The sequence below is a fragment of the Malurus melanocephalus genome, unplaced genomic scaffold, assembly GCF_030028575.1.
Source record: "Malurus melanocephalus ecotype Western Australia unplaced genomic scaffold, MMel_1.1 scaffold_205, whole genome shotgun sequence".
Classification (NCBI taxonomy): Eukaryota; Metazoa; Chordata; class Aves; order Passeriformes; family Maluridae; genus Malurus; species Malurus melanocephalus.
The window spans coordinates 444,032-467,320 of record NW_026623437.1 but is presented as its reverse complement, the minus strand read 5'-3'; the positions used below and the strand labels follow the sequence as shown (position 1 = coordinate 467,320).

Below are 23,289 nucleotides of genomic sequence, written 5' to 3'. Positions count from 1 at the left end.
GAACATGCATAGAAGTTATGTGTCCTTTCAAGAAAATGCACCAGGTTTGATTGCAATTGTGAATGAACATGTTCTAGTGTGAAATGTTTCACTGGTGGCATTTAACACTAGTGCAGGAAATACCAAATGCCAATCAGTGTTGCTGACTGCAGGAGCATGAGAGCATGGTGTGGTTGGATCTTGWGTCCAAAACACTTTGTTTTTACCCTTTGATATATCGTAAGTCACTTAAAATTGCAGTCGCATTCACACTGTATTTTTAGCACCATTTCTAATTGTTGATATTGAGTAGACTTCAGTGGAATTCCCTCCACATTTAAATGTGCGATTTCAGAGTTAAAATGTGATTAAATAATTTAAGGTTTTTTCAGGAGGATTGTTATACACGTCTTGTATATTTGGAATGAGCTGGCTCAGAAGCACTCAGCAGAGTAGTCTGCGTTTCAAAATGCTGTTCTTTTCTTGATGAAATTTTGTGTGTCCTTCATCAGGTGCTTGCTGATTGTCTCTGCTATTTGTTGACTTTTGCCTTTTAAGATTACAGACCTGTTCACAAGTGCTGAAGTGGAACCTGCTCCTGGGTTGACTGACCTGTTACTGACACAGGATTTTACTATCACGTTAATATATAAGGCTTTTATAAGTTTTTGTGTATATTAGTTATTGTAATGTGTTGATTACTCTTAAAATACTTTGATAAATTTCATAATACTTTGTGTAAATCTTAATGAATTAAAAAATAATAAGTGTAGTAATTTCCACTGCCTTTTTGGAAAAGTTAGKCTCTTTTTGCCTTGAAGTACTGTCATCAAAGATTCCTGTCATGTACAGTTTATCGGTCTCTTTCAGTGTATTTGATCCATGCAAAAGGAGAGTTCTTAATAGGACTTTTCTGTTTTTTTTTTTCTTTTTAGCATTTTAGAAAGAACAATCAGAGCAGCTGTGGAACAGCATCTTTTCGACCTGCAGAGCAGCTTAGATAATGATCTGAAACATATACAGCAACACAGACTGGGCTGTAACAATGAAACAAAAAATCCCAGTGGGGATGAGGAAGGATCTAACAACCAGTAAGATTTTGTTATGTCTGTAATGAATTTTGTAGGATTGTGTATCTTAACTCTTGCCAAAAACCCTACCCAACTCCCCCACTTCAACCCAAAAGTTACGATTGTTGCTATTGACTTCAATTTATCTATTTTAAAACAAATCAACTTCCATCAGTTGCCAGCAATCAATAGCTTTGAAGCAAATATTTTAAATTGATATTGTAGCTGAAAATRCTGTGAAGTGTATCTGCTTTATTGCTGAGTTCTGTGCAAGTAGCACAGGAACTTAAATTTACAAAAGTACTTCCATGCTTATCTCACTGATGTGACTTATGACAAAATGTTACCATATTAAAGCTATTGGAGATTCTATTTCAGTTTCATAACCCTGTCTTTCCGTGTCAACATAGTTACTTTTCTGCTCTGGCTGCCCGTGTCAATGAAACAGCCAAAAATGGATAGAATGAGCACTGTGGGTCTATTTGTATAGTGTTCCAAACTTATTTGATCAGATTTTATTTTTCTTGTAAATCAGGCCATTTTCTGAGTGTAGTGATTGCCATGGCAGCATTTGGAAGCTGGTACATWTTGTTGCTTTATTAAAAATAAGTAGTCGTGATTAATACCCAGGCTCCAAAAAAGTGTTGTTAAGATTTCAGTACCTTAATTTCTTTGTTGCTCAGGGCTGGAATACGTGAATAGAGCCTGAAATACATCAGGTGTTCAGAGACTCAAAGGCTCTTTTCTAAATTGTTCAGTCTTTACTGATTTTAGAAGACAAGAATAAAGTTTGCAGTTGTTCATGAAAGTAATAATCACTGTTGGTAATGATCAATTAAATCTGAGTYTTAGTGGTAGAGATTTAATGTCTTTGAAATAATTTGTAAGTGGGTAATTGCCTTGAAGCCCTGTAGAAGCTGAATTCCTTCAGTGACAGTGTAAGTGCTGTAAAGGTTGGCTGATCTCACAGGTGGAGGCTGCAAGTGCCATCACTGTTGATTTGAAACCAGTATCCTCCTCTGGCACAGGGACTATTCCAAATGCTTCTGATCATCATTCCACTGTGGATTAACTGTAAGAGAGGATATATGATACCGTTCTTCAAAGGGGCATCTGGGTTCTTTAAAGCAGCACACTGTGCACAAGGCAATTACACACTTAAATTAAGAACTGAAAAAGCAGTGATCTAGTGCCAATTTCTTAGAACTAACTTAATGGCTAGAATTAAGAAAAAATAGWTAAAATGTTAATTTTCAACCCATCCTATTTATTATCTCTGTATCTGATGTAGAAGGAGGTTTCTTCATGTGGTTTGGAATTCTTTTTGAGTGAGGAGGAGGAAGGCAAAGAAGTGAAAGGCTTGTTATGAATGACAGAGTCATGTGGTARCAGGGATGGTGGGTCATAAAGAATATCTCTGAATACAAATATGGTGTCAATTAGTTTTGATCTGGCTGTAATGTTACATGCCTTAAGTTGAAGTCTTGGAAGATTAAACATTAGAAATAATAGGATTTCTCACTGGAGTGGAACACAGTGACAGTAGCTATAAAGTAACTGGCTTCAGTAGTGAGAGGAGTGTAGCAGTTGCAATGTCATTGAGTCACTGTAGTTTCAGGAGGTCGTTGCTTCTGGCTGTTGTGCTTTTTTTCCTTAGGTTGATGTGGTAAGTGTGGGGTGTATGCCTGGCCCTTCTTCATACAAGAATCAAATAWATACACTTTAATATGTCTGTCATGTATGGATACACAAAACATCACATAAGTAATTAAGTTTGCTACAGSTGATTGGAATTGTACTTAATGCTGTTATCTTTGGCAGAATAATTCTGTTCAAAGAAAACCCAAACAAAAAGCATCCTRATGTTTGATACTGCTTAAGGGGGGRAAAAGGTTTGTTTCATTTTCTTTTATTTTAAAGGTAGAGCAGCAGGTTGCTAAAGTCTTTCTATTTGTATCTTTAGGAATGATGTTATTGCAGATAATGACACTGGTAGCAGTGAAAACACGGGAGACTGCTCTGAAGTATTGGTTTGCACTGATTTAGACAGTGAATCTATGAAACATGATACTGTAACTGAAGAAGAAGAAAGCGTTCAGGTGAGAGGAAGAATCTCCTGTATCTCAAATCATAACTTGCTGCAACTTTAGTGCTTTAGAGATGCAATTTTTCCAGAGTTCTGATGTTGCATTACATGATGCTGTTGTTCTGTGCAGTCAGTTGTCTTCCTTGCTGTGCCACATGCACTGAGAAATTTTTGTGTATTTTGGTATGACTTRTCTGGATCCTGACTGATGTATTTCCATTGTTCTTTCACAGGTACCAGCCCTTCCTTCTGCTGAGGTAAGTCCGTGCCTGAGCCAGCATAGCACTGGTTAGAACAGCATCTGTTAGTAAGGCTTCCYGAGGAGCAGAAGCTGTAGAGCTGTGATTGCAGCATAGCCTGCAGTTAGTCACCTTGCACTGGATCAGGAAAGGATAGCAGTCACCTTGAGACTTTGCAGCCTCTTGACTATGCTTGTGCTAGGAAGGCGTGGTTTTGTAATTACCTAATTACAGCCTTTTCTTTCTATTTCCAGTTTCTTCTGCAGTAGGCAGAGATGTCCTGTTMTTTTCAGCACATCTTTATTTCTTCTCTAGTTGATGCAATCAAGGAATTCTGTAAAATATGTRCTGACAAAAATGAATTCAAGGATGATAATAATGTGCAAGAGAAGACAGCATTTTATCACTCTATATCAAGTAGCACATATGCAGCTGTCAGATAAGCACTTTTAAGGAAAAAGCCAAGACTATAGTTCCTTATTTATTTGCTAACACATCTGTTGTTTTAAATCAAAATGGTGAATTCTGTGGGTAGAGAGGTTTGTTATGCATGTGTAGAGAACTTTCTGAAGTGGTTTTCAGCTTCTTGTCTGTGAGTCCATAAATCTTCCTGAGGGTTTCCTGAAAGATAACCAGATAAGCAAACCTATTGTTAGCAGACWTAGATTAACTAGAATAATTTAATGGGTCTTTGAACTTCAAAAGATAGGAATRGATGCCTTAGCATAGTGAAACTGGAATCTGTGTTTTTATTAAAACAAAATGTTTCTGTAGCACTTTTCACCGTTGTAATGTGTTCTCCTGGGCTGCTGTTTGCTTTTGGGGATCCCAAATGACTATCTTGAATCACCTAGCAAGCCAGATTTTTCAGTTGTTCCCACMAACTAGCATATTGTTTTAGAATCTTATTCTGTAAATCAAATTTCACAGAATGTATTCATTGTCCTGGTTCTTTCCTCATGCTTCAGTGCCAAATACCTGGACTCTTGTTCTAAAAAAATAATTAGATTGTTATCCTATAGTACAAAATATACAAAACACGGTGTTGGATATAAAGGGGAACATGAAGCTTGGGAGTGCACAATAGAAGTCATTTTGTTGTCATACCTGGTGTCATTCCTGGCCTTTTTTGCTTTTTGGTAGACTTCTGTCTATTGCTATCAGTGATAAGGTGACATTTTGAGGTAAAATTTTGGTTTTATTCAAGGTTAGTTTTTACCTTCTTTTTAACACACTTTCATATGTTGTTGGAGAGTTCTGTCTTTTGTGGAGAGGTTAAAGGGAAATGTGATTCTCCTTCCTGTGTGGAAGGAGTTTGAGATGAGCATGTAGGGTTGTAGGAAAAGAAAGCTCTGCACGTGAGTTCTCCTTTGGGCCAGGAATGGAAAYAGAAGCAGCTGTCCAATAAGTGTGACTATGCAAATCTTGCACAGCTCATCTGCAGGGTGGAAATTATCTGCTGAAGTATRACAAATTCACTATAATTAAAAATTGTTTACCCAAATTGGAATTTGACTTGAAATAATATGAACAGAATAGTGACCTTTTTTCTGATAAAGGTGTCACTTGCTGTCAGCAGTGTAGAGCTTACAACTGTTGGTGTATTGGAACTCTCCTGGTAACTTTATTTTCTATTCAGACACTGTAAAGATCATTTTGCAAGAATCCTTGAAGTTTGAAACCAAATGACATATTTTATATTTTAAATTTCTTGTGTTCCCTCAAATGAGACACTTTTCTGAAGAAATCAAGTACCAGGCTTTGGCATGAATACTTTTAGTGAAAAAAATGGTGACATGGATTCTTCWGAACTTGTTTTATGAGATGGTGTCATAGAACTGACAGCGCTTCTTCATCCCTTCCAATTCTGTTGCTGCTTTATTTAGTAACAGGGATTAGAAGCTCCTTTTAAAAGTTTGTCAGACTTGTTTCATTTCATRCATGCTGATCACAGTTTAGCATCCAACCCAGCTGATTGCGAGACCATGGTATACAAACTGCCATGATTTTAGTCACCAAACTTCATGCCATGATTGACAATTTTAGGTACAACTTTTATTGATGAAATATTAAAAATGATTTATCTGAAGATGGAAAGTCATTGTCTGACTTCTGGTGATTAAAACACCTGGTCACTGGCCTTACTTTGGATCTAAAAATGTCACATGTTTAAGAAGTGTGATTTCCATTCCCACACAAGAAGCTTTTAGTTCCTGAGGGCGTTTTGTGGTTAGAGATGGTTATGGAAATGTTTTCTGCTGACAAAGCGATTGCCAAATCTTTCTAAACACACTTTTTCCCAACAGACTGCAGACATATTATTGAAACCATGTGATGAAGATGAAGATGTTGATGGAGAAGATAATAGTGAAAGGTTTGTGTTTTTCTGTAGTCATACAAACCTACATAATGCAGCTTTATTGTGAACAGCCCTATGCTCTGGGTAAGAGAAGCAGAAGAATAAAAAGTTAATTTTTAAAAAATATTTTGGCACATTTTATTGCTCTCAATGATTGAAGAATTAATATTAACAACAGTGATCACTAGAAAGCTTTGTTAATTTGCAGTTTTAATTCAGCACTGATTCAAATTTCAGTTTTAGTTCAGTTGAATTTTAAAATATTTAGTCTTAATTTGCGAATAAAGGTCTGAGCTTTTGTTTCCAGCTTTGTTCAGATCTAGTTGTTTACATGCTACAGCTTGAAATTCAATGTGAAGATCAGAGAGTGGAAAAAAAAAAAAAAGTAGTATGACTCTTTTTTCCCCCGAGTTTTAATTTTTGCTTTAAGTAAATACATTGCTTATCTGCTAACACTGGATGGGGTTTGTAAGAAAAAAAATATAAGGGGAGTGTATAGTGCTTACTGTCCATTAAGAACTTACATTTAAAGTGATACTGAGGTCTGTGTCTTCTTTTTCAGGGAAAATAGTATATTGCTTGATGGCAATGATAAAATAACTTCAGAAGTGCTCCTGGTAAGAATGATTTATCTGCAGATACGCAGCATCTAATATGAAAAAAAAATGTGAAGCAACACAATAAATTTAGCTTTTGATGTCTTATGGTGATTGGCCTGCTGCAAGGCTTACAAAACCTCTGTTAGAGATCTCATCATGTCACTTGACAGAAACTAGGGCAGCACAGCATGTTTATACTTATGCATCTCATGTAAGAAATGTTTTGTAATGTAAATAACAGTCTGCTTTTGGGGTGTGTGTGTGTATTTGTAATTCCTCAAGTTTGGAAAGGTGGGTTTTTTTGCCTTAAAATTTCTAGAAGTGCTGGAACTGATTAGGTGCTTGATTTCCAGTTGCTAAGTAATAATAAAACTGTTCTGTTATTTAAATTCAGGATTCAAGTAGCAAGACTTGTGATCTCAATGCAAACACTGATGCAGAGGTGTTGGGGGATGGCAGCGTTACTGTTCCCGAGGAAGCTCCAGGTGTCCAAGTACCACGTCTGGATCTGAAGAATGTATCTGATGGTGACAAATGGGAAGGTAATTTTCACCCTTTAGCTCACAATAAAGTTAGGGGAGAAGTGATAAATAAATTTACAAAGTAGAAGCATCAGACAGCAATGTGTTCCTGAACATGTGGTAAGATCAACCAAGTCATGACATAGGTCTCATCTTGTTTTAGAACCATCTGCAACTTAATCAAGGACCTTTAAAAATATAAGGAAAAACTAAAAATAGACAGCAAAAAAAGTCTAAGTTTCATTGTAGCTGGTTTATTTTGTTTTGGTTTTGTTTTTTTGTTTTTAAAGTTCCGTGACCATGACCCTCAGTCTCTCATCCAAGTCTTTAAAAATACTTTGTCTAATTTAATCATAWAGTTAAAATTTGCAGTGTATCTTGTCTTTATTTTATTAAACGTAAACTACTGAAGKTCTAATGCTACCTGAATTAGACTTAAAAACCACTAAGCTGCCCAAACACAGCAGTTTATATTTAAATTCTTTGAAAAATCCGTTGGTTCTTTCGGTTTCCATGTCATTAGACAACTTGAAGTGGCTMTAAATTTTCAAATAAAGGCAAGAAGTTACAGATGGATATTATTTCTGTGCCCCTTCTCCCTCCATGGTTTGCATTTTAGGAAAAGAAAAATACTAGAAACAGTTTTCTCTCAAACAGGATTCCTTATGTTTATGATGTTATTTTTCACTGCCTTCCAGGCTTAGCAATCCCCTGAGCTTTTGACTTGACTGAATTTTATTGCTCAAATGTCTGGTAATAACTGTTTAGACTTTTGTTTTACTTAAAACTCCATCAGCCCTTTGTAACTGGAGTAAAGCACTCTTGTCAGTATGTTATTTTTAAAATAATTCTGGGTTTATGTCTTCCTTTTATCATGTTTCATCTGATAGTGATATTTGGAGTTGTCACACCTTAAATAATGCAAGTGATCTAAGCTGCTAAAGTACTGTGAGCTGTCACTGACAGTGCAGTGGCCACAGGCCACTTGTTCCTGGTTTTGAAAACTTGCAATACAACTTGATCGATGCAGTGCAGGTGAACTGTGCAGGGACAGGGTTTTAGCTTTCATCAGGCTGTTCCAGTGACAGCTGTTCCTTGAGATGGCTTTAAGTGTCACTATGAAACGTCAGCAAGACATTGGTAAACAAGGAATYACTGCACTTAACTTCTGAGTGTTTGAAATAGTAAAATGAGGGAAGTTAACCTTGAATGTGTGTAATGTAACAGTGCAGCTTAGAGCTCTCACATGTCAGCACATACAGCTTTGTCCTGAAGCTCAAGTGGTGATAGCTAATTGTTAATTTGTCACTGCTGTCGCTGACTGTCTTGCAAATTAATTGTGTTCATGAGTCCACACTTCCCTTTTAAACCTTTGCAAATAATAAGAGGTTTGCAACTTGTGATTGGCTTCCTTAGAGTTGTACAATATTTGCTGGTTGGTGGTCTTGAGCCCTAGCAGACTGCACATTCAGAGTATGTCGTGGCACAGAGAAGTCAGATTGCAGGCATCTAAAGATACTGAGTCCAGATCTTCATCCTTGTTGCCCAAGTTAAGAACAGTCAGAAGCTAAAAAACCCATAAAAATCATGCTTACATTCTTGGTGTATTATTTATTTTAATTGCTTACTTGCACATTACATTTTGTTGCATCCTCTCTTTGTGTTAAGATGASTTAAGTATTCTCTGAAGGTTTGTGCCATTCATTTTCATTATTTCCTTAAATCTGCTCATGAAATTGCTTTGTTGTTACTTCCCAAATAGCTTTATGACTCTTGTTTTGAAAATAAAGATGCATATCTGTTTATAAGTTTATATTATAACTTCTTGKTGTTAAATCATGATCTTTTCAAGAGGTGTTCATTCATTGTGAAGTATTTGAATGTTGACTATTCTTCAGTCCTGTTTAGGATGGTTATTAGGAACTCAGCCTTCCAAGGCACTGCAAGTCCTTGTGGCATTCCATTGAAGYAGAGTGACTTCGTTAAGAAATCTGTACTAGTCCAAATTCTCTTACAAGATTTGGGTTATTAAAGCCAATCTAGTAGGAAGCTCAAAGGCCTATATGCAACAGAGTTCTTGAAAATCAGCATCAAATACTTGCTGGGCCAAAGCAAAAATGCAGAATGGTTGATTTATATTTCTGAGTATTTTTTCTGCATTTGCCCTGCTTTTTGGAAATCACCACCATCTCTATTATTTGCAAGCTCTGAACAAAAACATTAGAGCTTGTCTTTCTTTCATGTGAGGATGCATGARTCTCTTATTAAACTGCAATACATCTTTACTATTCCTGTATTAGTTCTTCGTAAACCTTTCCAGTAAAAAGCTCAAATTGGCTGAGGACTGAGCATCCTTACCTGCCATGGGAATTGCTTGGAAGCTGAGAGTGCTCAGGGCCTGGTCCAAAAGATGGGATGTTTTTCCCTGGTACTGTATCTTCCTGCTTTACATGTTATGTATAGTTTGTTCTGACTGTGCTGTGTGTTCACTTTAGTATTTTTGCCATTCTTTTTCATTTTATTAGCGCCATGCCCTATCACTTTTCCCCTCATTGATTTCAAAACAATGCATCTGCAGAGAGAAGGGGAGGGTAAGTATGGTTCGCCATACGTTCAGTTATCTGCCTTTTGATAGTTGATGGTTTGCTTTCTAACTAACCCTTCACCTGCTGTCCCTTATATCTTGGGAATATTCTGATCTGCAGTTTTTTTGTTGATTTGAAAAGGTCCCCTTCTTGCATCTTGTACTGTGCAAACAGACAAGATCACAGCTGGAAAAACAGCAAAAAAATTCCCAATAATACTTAGTAAATGTGCAGTGGAAAGCAGGTACAAGGGTTATTTTTTTTAAGATTACTTTGTGGGTWTTATTGTTGTTCTGCACACTTTGAACCCAGTTTTCAAATTTCTCATTCAAACTAGGAAAAAAACCAGGCAATTCTGAAAGAAAAAGGGGGGTGGGACTTTAAATTAAAGTACTTGGAAGGCTACGCTAGCTTTTTTTGTTAGGCAGCAAGAAAACCATGTCAAAGGATTATAAGTGAGCTTTTCATAGGGATTTGAAAGAATTGATTGTTTTGGAATCTTTTTCCTTGAAAAATCACCTTCCACAAATTAAAAAATCTCTTTTTCTTAGTGGTGTCAAGATAGATTTTATCATAAAAACCAAAAAATACTTTCCTTGACTTTCCTTGAAAAAGACCTWAGCAAATGGGCATTGTACCTAAAGAGGTACTGTCAGACTTAACCTTCTTCAAAACCAAGATGACAGCCTTTCAGAGTATATGTGTACAGTATGAAAACTTAATTTCCACAGCAAAACACTGCAATAGACAATAAACATATTCTTATTTTGTATTTCTGATACATAAATAAGGCTCTTTTACACTGTCGAACTGCTCAGAAATGCATACTCCCAAGATACACTTTGAAAAAGGGATCCTAGTGTGCATACTTCATTTCAGTACCTTTTTCTTTCAGTTATATGACAGAATTTGTAGCTTTCTGATGTATTTCACTGTTTTTATTCACTTTGTGTATGACACCACATCCTGTAGAGCATACAAGACTAAGCATTGGGTGCGCATATTTGTTTCCTTATGACTCTTGTTTATAGTTCTGTTAACAGAAAAGTACCATTTTGTGTACATTTTTTATCTTCTAGATCCATTTCCTGCTTTCAAATCTTGGCAGGAGGACAGTGAATCTGGAGAAGCTCAGCTTTCCCCACAGGCTGGGAGGATGACTAACCACCCACTGGAAGAGGACTGTCATCCCATATTGTCACATCGGAGTTTGGATTTTGGGCAAAGCCAGCGTTTCTTACATGATCCAGAAACGTTGGATTCTTCATCCAAAGCACTTTCTTTTGTTAGGTRTGTATTGTAATGCAATCTGGTGGGTTTGGGGCAGGAAACATTGCTGCCAGGATGAAAATGCAGCTGTTTAAGATCTCTGCGGGTTTTCATGATCTGAATGAATTGAAGACCAAGGTCAAAYGTAGCATTATGTGGCCATTTGGCTGCTCTGCCTGCCCAGGAACTGCTGTAGTGAGTCAGAGCAGAGGTTCAGCTGGGGTGGTATCGGGTCTCTCCAAGTGGCTGCTGACAGATACTCAGGCAGAGGATAAAAATAGGACCAGAGCAGATCTTGCAGAGCTTTCCCTGGCACTTGGTCAGGGCTTTGACCAACCCTCTGCAATGGCACTTCCTGGGCTGAAGGTGGTATTTATAGCCTTTGTTTACCAGGCTTTACTGGACTCTGGTCTTTGATTTTATGTAAGCTCTGGCTTTTTTTTCCTTCTCCTTTTTTTAACCTAGTTTATTAAAGTAGAGTTGTCACTAAGCRAGCTGCAGGTTATTTGTATGAACTGGGGAGTGTGACCCTCTGAAACTGTAAATAACCCATGATCTGTACTGTCTGCTACGGTTGCTTGGAAAGGGAAGTTGAGAACAATTTTCATGCTTRTTAGGGAAGAAATAATCTCATAAAAATGAGAAAACATGAAACAGAARATCAGAACAAGTGTAGAGTTTCTAGCTGTCTGTCTGGCAGATTTATTGATGCAGACAGATACTTGTCCAAGTTTTCTCCAATTAGCCACAGAAGATATTTAACAAGTACTGTTAAAATTATGTAGAAGACTGACCTGTAGGAAAGTGCTGATGGTAAGAACTGTTCTCATTCTAAAACTAATAAGGAKCTACTCCAGTAGATTATTGGTTTAGTATTGCTGATATCTTGAACTACATAGATGTCACTGGCTGTGTCAAGGGATGTTTCAGGCACCTTGTATAATAAGTGCTCTGGAAAATTCTCATGTCAGTCTTGAAACAAAAACACTTTGCAAAAGCAGCAAATGTCAAGGAGCGGGGTGAAAGATGCTATAAAACCAGAACCACATGCTCTGAAAGTCTGTCAGTAAAATTTAAGAAATTTATTAGTAAGACTAACAAATGTTGTGAATATTTTTTAGATAAGTATGTAATAACTTGCCTAGACAGTTAAATGAAGCTATTTAGTTACCAGGGATTGTTCAGTGGTATTGTCTAGCCYGGGATTTATTCTGTGCCAATACTTGAAGAACTACTGAGTGTAMAGTAATCTAGGTAAATAGCACAGGCAGCAGAAAGTCGACAATGGTACATTACACTTGAATTTCAAATACTGTTTTTCTGTTACGGGTTTTACTGACATTAGGGAGGAAGAAATAATATCTTGAAGGCAGCAGTTCAAAGCTTGAGTGAATAGTTCTGAAAACTTGAAAAGAATGGATTATGAACTGGAGAAAAAATGAAATTATTCATCTGTTACTTAAATATACAAATTGTTTGCATTCATTTAATTATCTAAGAGACATTTAAAAATGTTTTTATACAGAACACGAAGAGCATCATTTAGCTCGAAAGATGACAAAAGGGAAGACAAGACACCTTATCAGCTTGTCAAGAAATTRCAGAAAAAAATAAAGCAATTTGAGGAACAGTTTGAAAAAGAGAATAACAGTAAGGTAGGTTAGCTCTTCTGTCTTTACTCAGGATGAAGGACTGCATGGGAGGGCTAAGTGGCTCTTGTAGTTCATCACTGAATAACTCTGTTCATAAATGAGAAGAATTTTGTTACACTGCTCTCTGCAAAAGTGAGCTAAGCAACAACAATATTAGAAAATGTGCCAGAATGCCTGAGCCAGAGTGGGACAGAGTGACAATTCTGCTGTGAGACTGAGGGCATTTCAGATGAGATGTGTGGAAAAGCAGAAACGTGTCTTACCCCTCTCTGGTTCAGCTGCTGAARTTGTTTCAGTTTTATTTTCAGAAGTGTTGTCCTTATGTTGGCACTGAGATCTGAACTGATATTGAGTGACATCCATGTAACTGTTCACATGCACKGTCACAAATATTACCATATTTACCAATTATATTTACCATATATTACCAATATTATCACAAAGATCTTGAAAGAAGTATTTATAATCAAGACTTAGTTTGTTTGTTTTAATATGGAGTTTATTTGTATTTTTTTCAGCCCTCCTATAGTGATATTGCAGCCAATCCAAAAGTCTTAAAATGGATGACTGAACTTACCAAATTGAGAAAGCAAATAAAAGGTAAGAGATTGCTACACTGTGGTTTTCAAACACAAATTATCTACATGACTGAAATGGCTAAGTCAATCAGTAAAATTCCACAAGACACTAAAAATATTTCATTTCTACATTCTGCAGTATTCAAAAATCAAATTATTCTTACGGTTTTAGTTTTTTAGAAAAGAAACTTTGCATATGCAAATTGCTACGTTGCTGTATTTGCAGTTAAACATACTGAGAGTGTTATTTCTTTTAAACCTTTGCATTGAACAACTTTTCTCATTTCAGATGCAAAGCAGAGGAGCTCAGATGGAGAATTCATACCTCAACCACGTCCACGAAGCAACACTCTTCCAAAAAGCTTTGGTTCCTCTCTTGACCAAGAGGATGAAGAAAATGAAGATGAGATGCGGGTTGTGCAGAAAGAGAAGAAGCCCACCAAGGAGGCTACACTTGAACTCATCTTGAAAAGATTAAAGGAAAAACGAGTTGAGAGATGTTTACCAGAAGATATAAAAGTAAGCATAAGGCTATAGATAGGCTCTTTCTAAGAGAATAAGAGAGGRAAATAGAGCACTTGAGATATCACTTTATCAACACAATGATGCCTCTGGCTAGCAGCCCTTTGCCAGGCCCYCCTATTTCATACTCTGTAGGGAAATTATCAAGATGAACCACATTTTCCTTGCTCTTTTTTAAAACATTTACAAGTATGTGTTGACAATATCGAGCAGCTTTAAATGGAGGAAGGTGGGTTGTATGATATTAACTAAATTTGRCTTAGGCACTTGTACAGCTGCTAAAAGTGACTTGTATTTGATTAAATGCTRATTATTCTTGATAGAAAATGACAAAGGACCATTTGGTAGAAGAGAAAACATCTCTCCAGAAGAGCCTCCTGTATTATGAAAGCCAGCATGGACGGCCGGTAATACTTGGCTTTATTTCAAACTGTGTCATTATGTGCATAGACAGCAGTAACTCTTGTGCAATATTAAGACCAGAATTTAATGCTGGTGTTGGGGTTCTTCTCTTTCCCTCTCCAAAACACAAAGGTATCTATTGGCYTCCATGTTGCCATCTGACGAACTTGCTGCATTGACTTCTAAAAAAAGAAAAAAGTATGTATTAATAGGCCCTCTTTTCAGAAATCAACAGGTTACTGAAGTGTGTAAAGTGGTTGGTGTCATTTGGTGCCTAAAATGTCTGTGAGGCAAAGAGACATCTTAAAAATAAACAAGGTCATTGAATTTCCTGGGAAAAACCTGGAAATCTTATTCTGGATTTCACAGAAACAAAAATGAAAAGATAGTTTCCGCCCCACTCTCTACAGTTTCATCTTTTTGTTTTTTTCCCTGTCATTTCTGTAGAACCATTGTCATTGCCAGGCACTCATCTTTTTCCCAGTTCTTGGTCCATTTTTTGCCTCTTTTCCACAGATACTTAAAGACAGAGGGTATGCCTCTGCTGAAGCTCCCTAATTTTTAGGAAGTGTTCAAATCTTGTTCCTGAAAAATCGAGGATATTAAAGTGAGAGAAAATGAAAAGCATCCACTTACTCCCTTTTATCTACATAAGCCCCATTTCATACACAATTTAAGCTAGTTTTGTATTCCTAGTTGGAATGTTTGTGGCCTGGCAGGAGAAGCACACGGCTTTGTGTTTGCTTGTCTGTGATTGAGTGACCGGTATAATTAATTCTGTGGTTTCTCTGCCTTTAGGTTACTAGAGAAGAAAGACATATTGTGAAGCCACTTTATGACAGATACAGACTTGTAAAACAAATGTTAACTAGAGCAAGCATTACTCCTATTCTTGTGAGTAAAACAAATGCTATTTCTATTTACTTTCCCACTTTTGRACTGCTAGGCTGCCTTTAGAAGAGCTAGTAACACTGTTCCATAAACATCTTTCTTGTGGAAGATATAAGATGATGTTGTCATTGCACTTGAGGCATTTGATTGAWTTACTGCTGAGAACAGAGCATTTCCAAGCTGTCTGTGACCTTGAKGACTCTTGCAAATTAAATGGTTCTCTGTGGAAATAAGTGATCTGTGCTAACTTTCTGTGGCTGAGATGTTCCCAAGTGCCTGTGCTAGGTATGRATCCACAGGACATACTGTACTTTAGTCCTCCCCAGAATAGTAACACCAGTTGCAGTGCAGGTTACTGTCAGCAGATGCTTGAGTGACAGGATTGCCATCAAAACCATTTCATTCCTTCATGCTTCCCCAGAGAGAGACGTGTTACCAGCACCTGCAGCATGCATACAACATCCGTGCTTTTTCATTGTTTTCACTTAATTTCCTTCTGAATTTTCTGTCCTCTCTCTGTGGTCTTGTAAGAGATGAGGAAGAAAAGTTTTCATGCTGTGCAAGGAAATTGATGTAACCTTGTTTATAGTACTTGTGAAACAGCTGGGGAATGACAGCCAGCTGGTTTTGTTCTGCATGAGCTATAATCCATACCTGACCCAGACTTGTAAAATACCTGTTTTGGTGTTGGCTGCTGACTCTTCTGGAAGGAAGGGACTGCATAGCTGACGTGAGATAATCTCTTTGCATACAGACAGTTCTTAACAGASATAGGTAGCTGGACTTACTCAGCAGGAACTTAATCTGCTGTTTACATTGTCACTGACAGTTCTTAGCTCTCTGCTCTAAGCTGGAGGACATTGAGATAAAGGGACCAGGTCAGGATTCTGACTTTATTGCATGTGCATATTTTTTGGTGGCTACTTTTATTAAAAAAATGTGATTTGCATCACAGTCGTATTTAAGTTTAAGGACTTCTATGTCAGAATCCCTTTTTGAACTCCATAAATACAAGTTGCTCTTAGGCACTGATGTGTTTCTCTGTGACTGGTGAGTCACAGCTTTTTGTTAGTGCCCTTGACTGCCCCTTGAACTGAGGGGTTCCTCCCCTCAAAAATCTGACTCTTCAGCTGAGATGGGWTTATGGGTTTTACGTGCTGGGCAGCCTTATGACTATAACATAGTCATTCTGGTTTTTTGGCTGTGAAATAAAGGGATGGGTAATAGCCCACCAGAAGGATTTTAAATTCAGAAGAGATCTCAGTAATGTGATTCCTAATCTGTACTGTGGGCAACACCTGTAAAATGTTTTTCATAAGGCTTTGCTTTTSAAACCTATAAGAGATGTGAGGAGCYCTCTCTTATTACCRAGGGTTGTTCAGTGGTACCTTGTAGATAAGACTGTATTCAGTGCCAGGTATTTCAAGAATGGATTTTTATATACCAAATCATTTCCATGAGATCTCTCTTACTTTATCCTGATACACTAATGACATGCACTGAAACCTGTATGGAAACGTCCAGAGAAGCAGGAGACTATTGACCTTTCATGAACAGTTTTTAGACAGATCATTGTCTGTGTGGCTTTTGTGTTTCACCTTTCTCCTGTCCAGAGACCATCTGTTGGAATTGCTTCTGCTGTCTGGGGATAAGGGATGAGCAGGATATTGTGGCATGTGTGCAGTAGGCACATGAACAGCACAGGGACACCTGCTTTAGGCTGCAGTTCCAAGGATTTTGACTCTGAGGTGGCAATATGTAGCTCTGATTACACACTTCCAGCTGTGGAGCTTCAGAGTGGTCTGGAGAAAGAGCCTGACTGGAGATAACCAGCTCTGGTCTCTGTAACTGTGGTTTGGTTTGGGAGATAGCAGAGTAAATATGAAATTCAGAGCTATCACATTCTTCTACAAACCATGGAGAGAGCAAATGCTTTTTATTTCAAGTCTGAAAAGGAGTATTTTTAAATAAATTGTAAGCTACAACATTTACTTCTACATCTAACATGCCTTGGGCATCTGAGCTTTTTGGGTTATATGGTTATTTTATTTGTGCTCTGTAAGTACATTTGCAGTCTTTTATTCATCTGAAAGGGGCARTATTGGGTGCCTTTAACAGAATTCAGACTTCAAACAGCACTTGATTTCTTACTGTACATTTTAAAACAAACTTCCATTTTTGCAGGGATCACCATCAACCAAGAGGCGGGGGCAGATGTTACAGCCCATTATTGAAGGTGAAACTGCCCATTTTTTTGAAGAAATCAAGGTATGTAGTGCATTTTTTTAAAAAAACACTTCCCAATACTTGTAATAGGGAATTGAAATTCTTCATATTCGTTTTGAATTTCTGTTTTTGCTTTCAGGAAGAAGAGGAAGAAAGTGATGGTTTGTCTACAGACCTGAATGAGATCTTAAAAACTGCTGCCCAAACACAGCCYGTTCTAAGCCCAGTTGAAAACTGCGAGTCTGATATTGAAGATRGTCAAGAGAAACTAACTCGGGACCTGAGGCTCTCCAGTACCCGAGCTGCTTCTATGTATGGACAATTAAGTGGATAATTTAATTATAGTAGTTGTAATTATTTTACTTACTGACATGATACTGAATCTGTGATGTTGGGTGGAAGRGAGTGACATGTTCAGCACTTCTCAGGAAATGTTTGGATTGAATYAGTGTTCTTTGCTCTGACATGTCTGACTAAGATCTTTTTGTACTCAGTGAATTATTTAATATCTTCTAAACCTTTAAACTTACTTGAGCTGTGTAGACAGCAGAAAATTTATACCCCTTTATTAACTGCTAGTTTGTTCTCAATATTTCACTTTCAAACAGACAGCATATTCCTTATTAGCCAGACAAATAAATTATTAGTTTAGCTACCTCAGTGGTTTCCGGGGAATTTAAATTCTACTGTATGGCCAACGGTATTTCTCTTTCACTTGTAATTTTTAGGCCTGAATTATTGGAGCAACTGTGGAAAGCCAGAGCTGAGAAAAAGAAGCTACGCAAGACATTGCGAGAATTTGAAGAGGAGTTTTATCAGCAGAATGGAAGGTTTGTTGAGCAAAAACCAGATGCTGAGCTGTAGCCTCATTATGTAGCCAAATATATTTTCTCACTTTGAATGTTGTCAGCTGGAATTTGATCTGTTTTGATCTGCTGTGAATAATTTCCTGAGGGAGATAACTTCGTGTATTTTTAATAGTTCCATTTTTTTTAARAAAKCATTTAAAAATACTTACTAAAAAGTATGATTTTTTAAATTTAAACCCCCCCATATTATCCCTGTTCTGTACCATAGGGCAGGGAAATTTGCCCATTTGCCCCTTGTTCCAATAGGYCAGTTCTGACAGTGTATATTTGCTTTACCAATAAAGAGTTTTGTAATTTGTATTCTTCTCTACTTTGTTCTATATTTATAAGGCTTCTTATTTGAATTTGTATTGTCATGAATTGGATTGAAATGCTGCCCACTGTATTTTCGAGGTGTTTCACCTCATGAACAAAACTAACAACACTTCTAAGAGATCARTCACTTTGTTGATTGGCAAATGCTCTCACTTGACTGTGCTTCCTCCTGTRTWTCTCCTGAGCTGCAAACTCCTGGAMCACTGATCACACAAATTCCAGTAATGTGGCTTCATTGTGCACTTGGGACAAAACTCCTTTTGACTTCAATGGCAAATAATGGGGTTAATCATATTAAAGGATTAATTAATTATAGTCCAGTAAGAATGCTYTGCTGCCAATTTGTGGGTCAATCTACATACAGTAAAAAAGATAGATTGACCTAAATTTATTTGTCTTTTTCTGTAATGTGTACACAGGATCTGAAATGAAACTCTTCATATCCTGTTAGTGAAATTCCCAGGAGAACTTAGGGACAATGATTACTGCATAGTGCTGCAGCAGCTGTGCTGAATAAATGCTGCAGGGTTTTCAATTCAGGATTTTAGGTGATGGTAATTTTAACTAYAATGAACTAAAATATGATGTTGTGTCTGATATTGGTGAACAAATTGCCAATAATGTTTTCATCTGCCCTAAAATAACTGCTTGTAGCTGCCTCTGTGTTTGTCTTGCTGCAGGATGGAGGATTTAGTKGAAATTTTGATGTTCTTCTTTTTACAGGAACGTGCAGAAAGAAGATCGGGTCCCAATGCTGGATGAGTACAGGGAGTACAAGAAAATCAAAGCCAAACTGAGGCTGCTWGAAGTCCTTATCAGCAAACAAGATTCTTCAAAATCAATTTAAACTATATTCCTCCAACCTGTTGAGTAACATGCTGTTTCCATATCCCTGTACTTATTGGGTGCTTGTGTTCATGTGTCATGCACTGTTGAAAGAATCCAGTTTGTGCACTTTATTGTGGTGCCACTAGGACATGTTTGATGGGTAAGTWGGTCCTGTCTAGAGAGAAAATAAGGTTTCTGAGTTCGAGACTGCTCTATCCAACTTTAGCAAACACAGTTTCCATCAAAGTTTTGTATTCCAGATGCATCCATCCTGTTCCAAAACAACCATAGCTTTTTTTCTTTTTTTTAGCATTCAAGAACTTTGAGACTTTTGTTATTAGCAACCTTTTGCATTGTTGAAGAAATTGTTAATACCGTAATGCTACACTGAACTACTCCTCTTGCCTATTTTTTTATTATAGGGGAAAAAAATCAGCAAATTAAGGGTACAGCTCTTAATTCCTGGAACGCTTAAAAAGACTGTAATTCCTTTCAAAGGACTGCTGTGGAACAACTTTGATTTTTGGTATTCTAAATTGCACCTATACACAGTAATAATTAACGTCTMTGGAGTTTGCTCATTAGCGGTCACGTTTCCTCCTTGATAAAGGTGACAGTGGACAAACCAGAAAGTGACCTTTTCTTAGTGGCTTTTAAACCTTGGAAAACTGAAAAGTTCAATCACATGCTGCCTACAGGACTCATGTCATTGTTGTTCATTTGATCACCTTTTCGGTTGTTATCAGCCAGTGGTGATGTAGTGTTTGGGCTGAATTGGATACGGCATCTCCGCTTTTGGAAGATTTGAGGAGCACAGTGAACACTTTGGTGTTTGGGAAATCTCCATAGCTCCACAGAAAGGAGCTGGCTTAGGACGGTTAAAATCCCACTGTACCTGAAATGAGTATGGTGTCAAGGGCTAAAATCAGTGTAGTTAACATGCACCACAGGGAGAACCGGCGGTTTGGAGTGGGAAGATTACTGCTGTTTATCACGGTTTTGTTTTACAGTTGGAGAATAAAAATACATTATCTAACTCTTACGATGTAAGCAAAACAGTTTATGGGCCTTGCATGATTTAGCTTCAGAGTTGAAACTAAATAATGTTTTGAATATGACATCTGCTGTGCTGAATGATGATTTAGGGACTAGCTTTGCTCTRCAGCAGCCATCCGCAGTTGTTTCTGATCTGGCAAAATCAAAATGTTAATTTCAGCTGGTGCTTTCTCAGTTTGTTTTTTTTTTATTTCAGTGTATCAGTTTGATTGTGGCCATGTTTTGCATGCACCTACTCTCACTGCATGTTTTTATGACTGGCTAATGCCAACATAGCAATTATTCACTCTGCTTTATGAAAGACCAAAAATGAACTTTCTCACAATGTAAGAAAYGGCTCGCACGTAACCTCAGAGACTTGCTGTTCTGTCATGAAGCATATGAAATAGTTTGCAAGTAGGATTTTTAGTGCTCAGATTTCATTTGTGTACTGTAGAATACTTCCTGGTTTGTTTTACTCTGCTTGTAGGCATGTAATTTTGGAATTCAGAAAAAAAGCACTAAAACTATTGAGCACTGGTGGTATGCCTTTTTTCTTTTCCTTTTTTTTTATCTGCAAAGTGATCTGGGACCTTAGAGAATTATGAGGTTAAACTAGTCTTGAGACCATTTACCAATTTTATTCAGTTCCATTGTGCAATGTACACTTCAGTTCCTTTTCTATCAGTCTGCAGACACGGGTGTATCCAAACATTGAAACTAATGTGTACTGTATAGTGTTGTACATGAATGTTTGTGTTTTATATACCACATGCAAAATGTCAATATGCACTATTTAAATGTTTTAAATAATATATTCCTCCTTTATAATGCTTAAATCTATATGATTCCAATATTTTTATAAGTGAGTGAGTGATCAGACTGGTTCCAATTCAGAATTAACAGCTGCTTTGTGTTTGTTATGCAGTGTTTGGCTGTTTATTCAGTATAGTAGATAAGCATGGCAACAGTTATGCTGAGTGTGTTTTGTGCCATCCTTGTTGAGCAATAAATAAATGGTAGAACTAGGCATTTTGTGATATAACAGTTTTACTTTGGTAAAAGCAAAACCTATATATCTATATGGATATATAGATATGGAATATATATAACTAAACCAGATATAATTGCATTGCTATGTCTGGTGCTCATTGTATAGACTTTTATAATAAAAGTACCTTAACCTTTATTGTCTTATATCTTTGTTTCTCATCATGCTTTCTCCTCCCCTGCCGTCTCTTAAAAACAAGGGCTGAGAGTCCWTTGCTGCTGCTGTTTGTAGCTCCAGGGTATTGGTGGGGTTGGTCTGAATCTCACAGTCTGCCCTGGTGGTGAAACTGCACCCCTGAGGACAGCTTGGGTCATGGTGAGGGGTGGGCTTCAGTTCGTGCTGGGAGYGATGCAGGAGCAGAGTGGGAGCCTGGCTCCTTCCTGCCCCAACAGCRGCAGTCTGGGAGTAGATGGGGCAGGGAGCTCAGCCACTCCTGGGRTGATTAATTCTCTGCCACTGAATGCACCCTGAGCTGAGCACATGGATTGTGTTTCCATCCATGAGAATCTCTCCCTGGAGTCAGAGGCACACAGTTACTGCTGTGTTTGTGGCCAGGAAACACTGCTCTTGCACACACTGCTGTACTCACCAGAGGATGCTTTTCCTCTGAACCAAACAGACTTTATTTCATAGTATATTGTTGGGAATTCATAGCAAAAGTGATCAAGGTCTTTCAAGCTGACTCTTGTGTTGTATTCTGTGAAAATCCACCTTTCTTCAGCCTAAGGCATGGCAGGGGATGAAGAACTCCTGGAGGTGAACACTCTGCTTGTGGATGTGTGGCAGTGCAGGTAAATGGGAACAAGAAACCAGGACATTGAGGGASAGGAGATGGAAGGCAGCCTTGGGCATGTTCTTTGGGTTGGGACGGGATAACCTTCCCTCTGATCACATGGCCTTTCTCTGAAAATGTGGGGAAAGAAATCCTTAGGACATTGCTTGAAGAATGAACAAGATTCCTTCAGGTCTGTTCTACAATCCCCCATTTTTCCTYACTTGGAATATTTATTCAATGAGACTTGCTGTGATCAAGACGCTAATGAGAAAACAAAATTACCTCAARGAGTGGTTTAGTGGGAAATCCCTGTACATTGAGGGAAGATWTTAATGAGGAAAATAACTGTGTTGAACACTMTTAAAATGGAGGAGAAACAGGTTTYTGAGGGTGCAAAAATCTCAGTGWTCCTGGGGAAATCTTYTTTACTGAAAAAMCAGTTCTGAGACAATGCAAATYGAAAWTATTCCAAGCTTTCTGTTTTCAAACATTWGCCTGAGCYATTTTGTCACTGCAGGGCACWSAGCTTGCAGGATAAAGCTGGGCAGGGTGTGGAGAGGGTGTCCTGTGCCCCGGAGGAGTGGGGTGAGGCATTTCCCAAATGTCTAAAAGCTGCTTTGGGAAGTTGKGGGGGAGTAACTGTGTCCAAAGGTTTTGAGACTCTGTGTGAAAGGCAGGAGGAAAGGTTGGAGATGCCAAAGGTGCCGCACACCTGCTTTGAGTAATCAGGATAAACAGATCATCAGTTCCTGTGTGTTCTGGGRCAGGTGTCCTGGGCTCCTGCCTGGCACCAAGATCCCTTTGGAGCTGAAGGGAAGAGGGGTTTAGTTTAAAYTGGTCCCTTTAGAAGAGAGTGGATGGCACGGCTTGGCCAGGAGACACAAGTACAAACCAGTGACCCGTGGCAGGGGTTCTGTGTGCCCTGTGTTCCCTGACTGTGCTGTTGGGCTGGAAATCTCCTCTGAATACCTCTGCTCCCTTCTCCATGACTGCTCCACAGTGGGATCAGACAGGGAGAACGGAGCCCCTGTAGTAGCGTTACAGTGCTCTGCGGTACGCAAGCTTTAAAATACGATTTACCTAAGATTCGGGGGGTTTGGGGGCCGTGTGTCGCGCAGGAGCCGAGATCAGCAGCAGCAGCAGCAGACTTTGGGACAGGGACTGGCTGTGCTGGCCCCGGCTTTTCCCGTGGGATGTCCGGGTGGCGCCTGCACACGTGTTTTATTTCCTCCTGCAGCTGAATCCTAGCGATGAGCAACAGCAGTGACTGCACATAACTTGTCTCYGGAGCTCCGGCTGTGAAGGGATTGAGGAATAAAAAGGATGTTCCCGGGATTGCGGCCGGTGCAAGGGTGAAGCGAGGCGCCCTCTGGTGCCGCCGGCTCGGAGCGCTGAGCCGGGGAAAAGCCATTTGGGGTTTGTCCTGAAAGCTTAACTT

At 38.3% G+C, this 23,289-nt stretch overlaps 1 protein-coding gene across 7 annotated transcripts in view; it reads left to right on the top strand.

Annotated features, from left to right (window-relative positions):
- FAM13B (family with sequence similarity 13 member B) overlaps nucleotides 1-21,206 on the top strand; it is a 44,681-nt gene extending 23,475 nt beyond the window's left edge. Inside the window, exons 9-25 of one of the 7 annotated variants that reach the window (XM_057373664.1) lie at nucleotides 915-1,070; nucleotides 3,013-3,148; nucleotides 3,369-3,392; nucleotides 5,681-5,748; nucleotides 6,296-6,350; nucleotides 6,727-6,874; nucleotides 9,379-9,444; nucleotides 10,518-10,728; nucleotides 12,233-12,362; nucleotides 12,878-12,959; nucleotides 13,227-13,456; nucleotides 13,783-13,866; nucleotides 14,660-14,755; nucleotides 16,937-17,020; nucleotides 17,118-17,290; nucleotides 17,707-17,808; nucleotides 18,886-21,206. In XM_057373664.1, coding sequence (XP_057229647.1) covers nucleotides 915-1,070; nucleotides 3,013-3,148; nucleotides 3,369-3,392; nucleotides 5,681-5,748; nucleotides 6,296-6,350; nucleotides 6,727-6,874; nucleotides 9,379-9,444; nucleotides 10,518-10,728; nucleotides 12,233-12,362; nucleotides 12,878-12,959; nucleotides 13,227-13,456; nucleotides 13,783-13,866; nucleotides 14,660-14,755; nucleotides 16,937-17,020; nucleotides 17,118-17,290; nucleotides 17,707-17,808; nucleotides 18,886-19,009 — 1,969 coding nt within the window. In that variant the 3' untranslated portion in view covers nucleotides 19,010-21,206. The remainder of the gene's footprint in view (nucleotides 1-914; nucleotides 1,071-3,012; nucleotides 3,149-3,368; nucleotides 3,393-5,680; nucleotides 5,749-6,295; nucleotides 6,351-6,726; nucleotides 6,875-9,378; nucleotides 9,445-10,517; nucleotides 10,729-12,232; nucleotides 12,363-12,877; nucleotides 12,960-13,226; nucleotides 13,457-13,782; nucleotides 13,867-14,659; nucleotides 14,756-16,936; nucleotides 17,021-17,117; nucleotides 17,291-17,706; nucleotides 17,809-18,885) is intronic. The other 6 variants (XM_057373666.1, XM_057373667.1, XM_057373665.1 and 3 more) reach the window with 6 other exon arrangements.
- The last annotated feature ends 2,083 nt before the right edge of the window (nucleotides 21,207-23,289 follow it).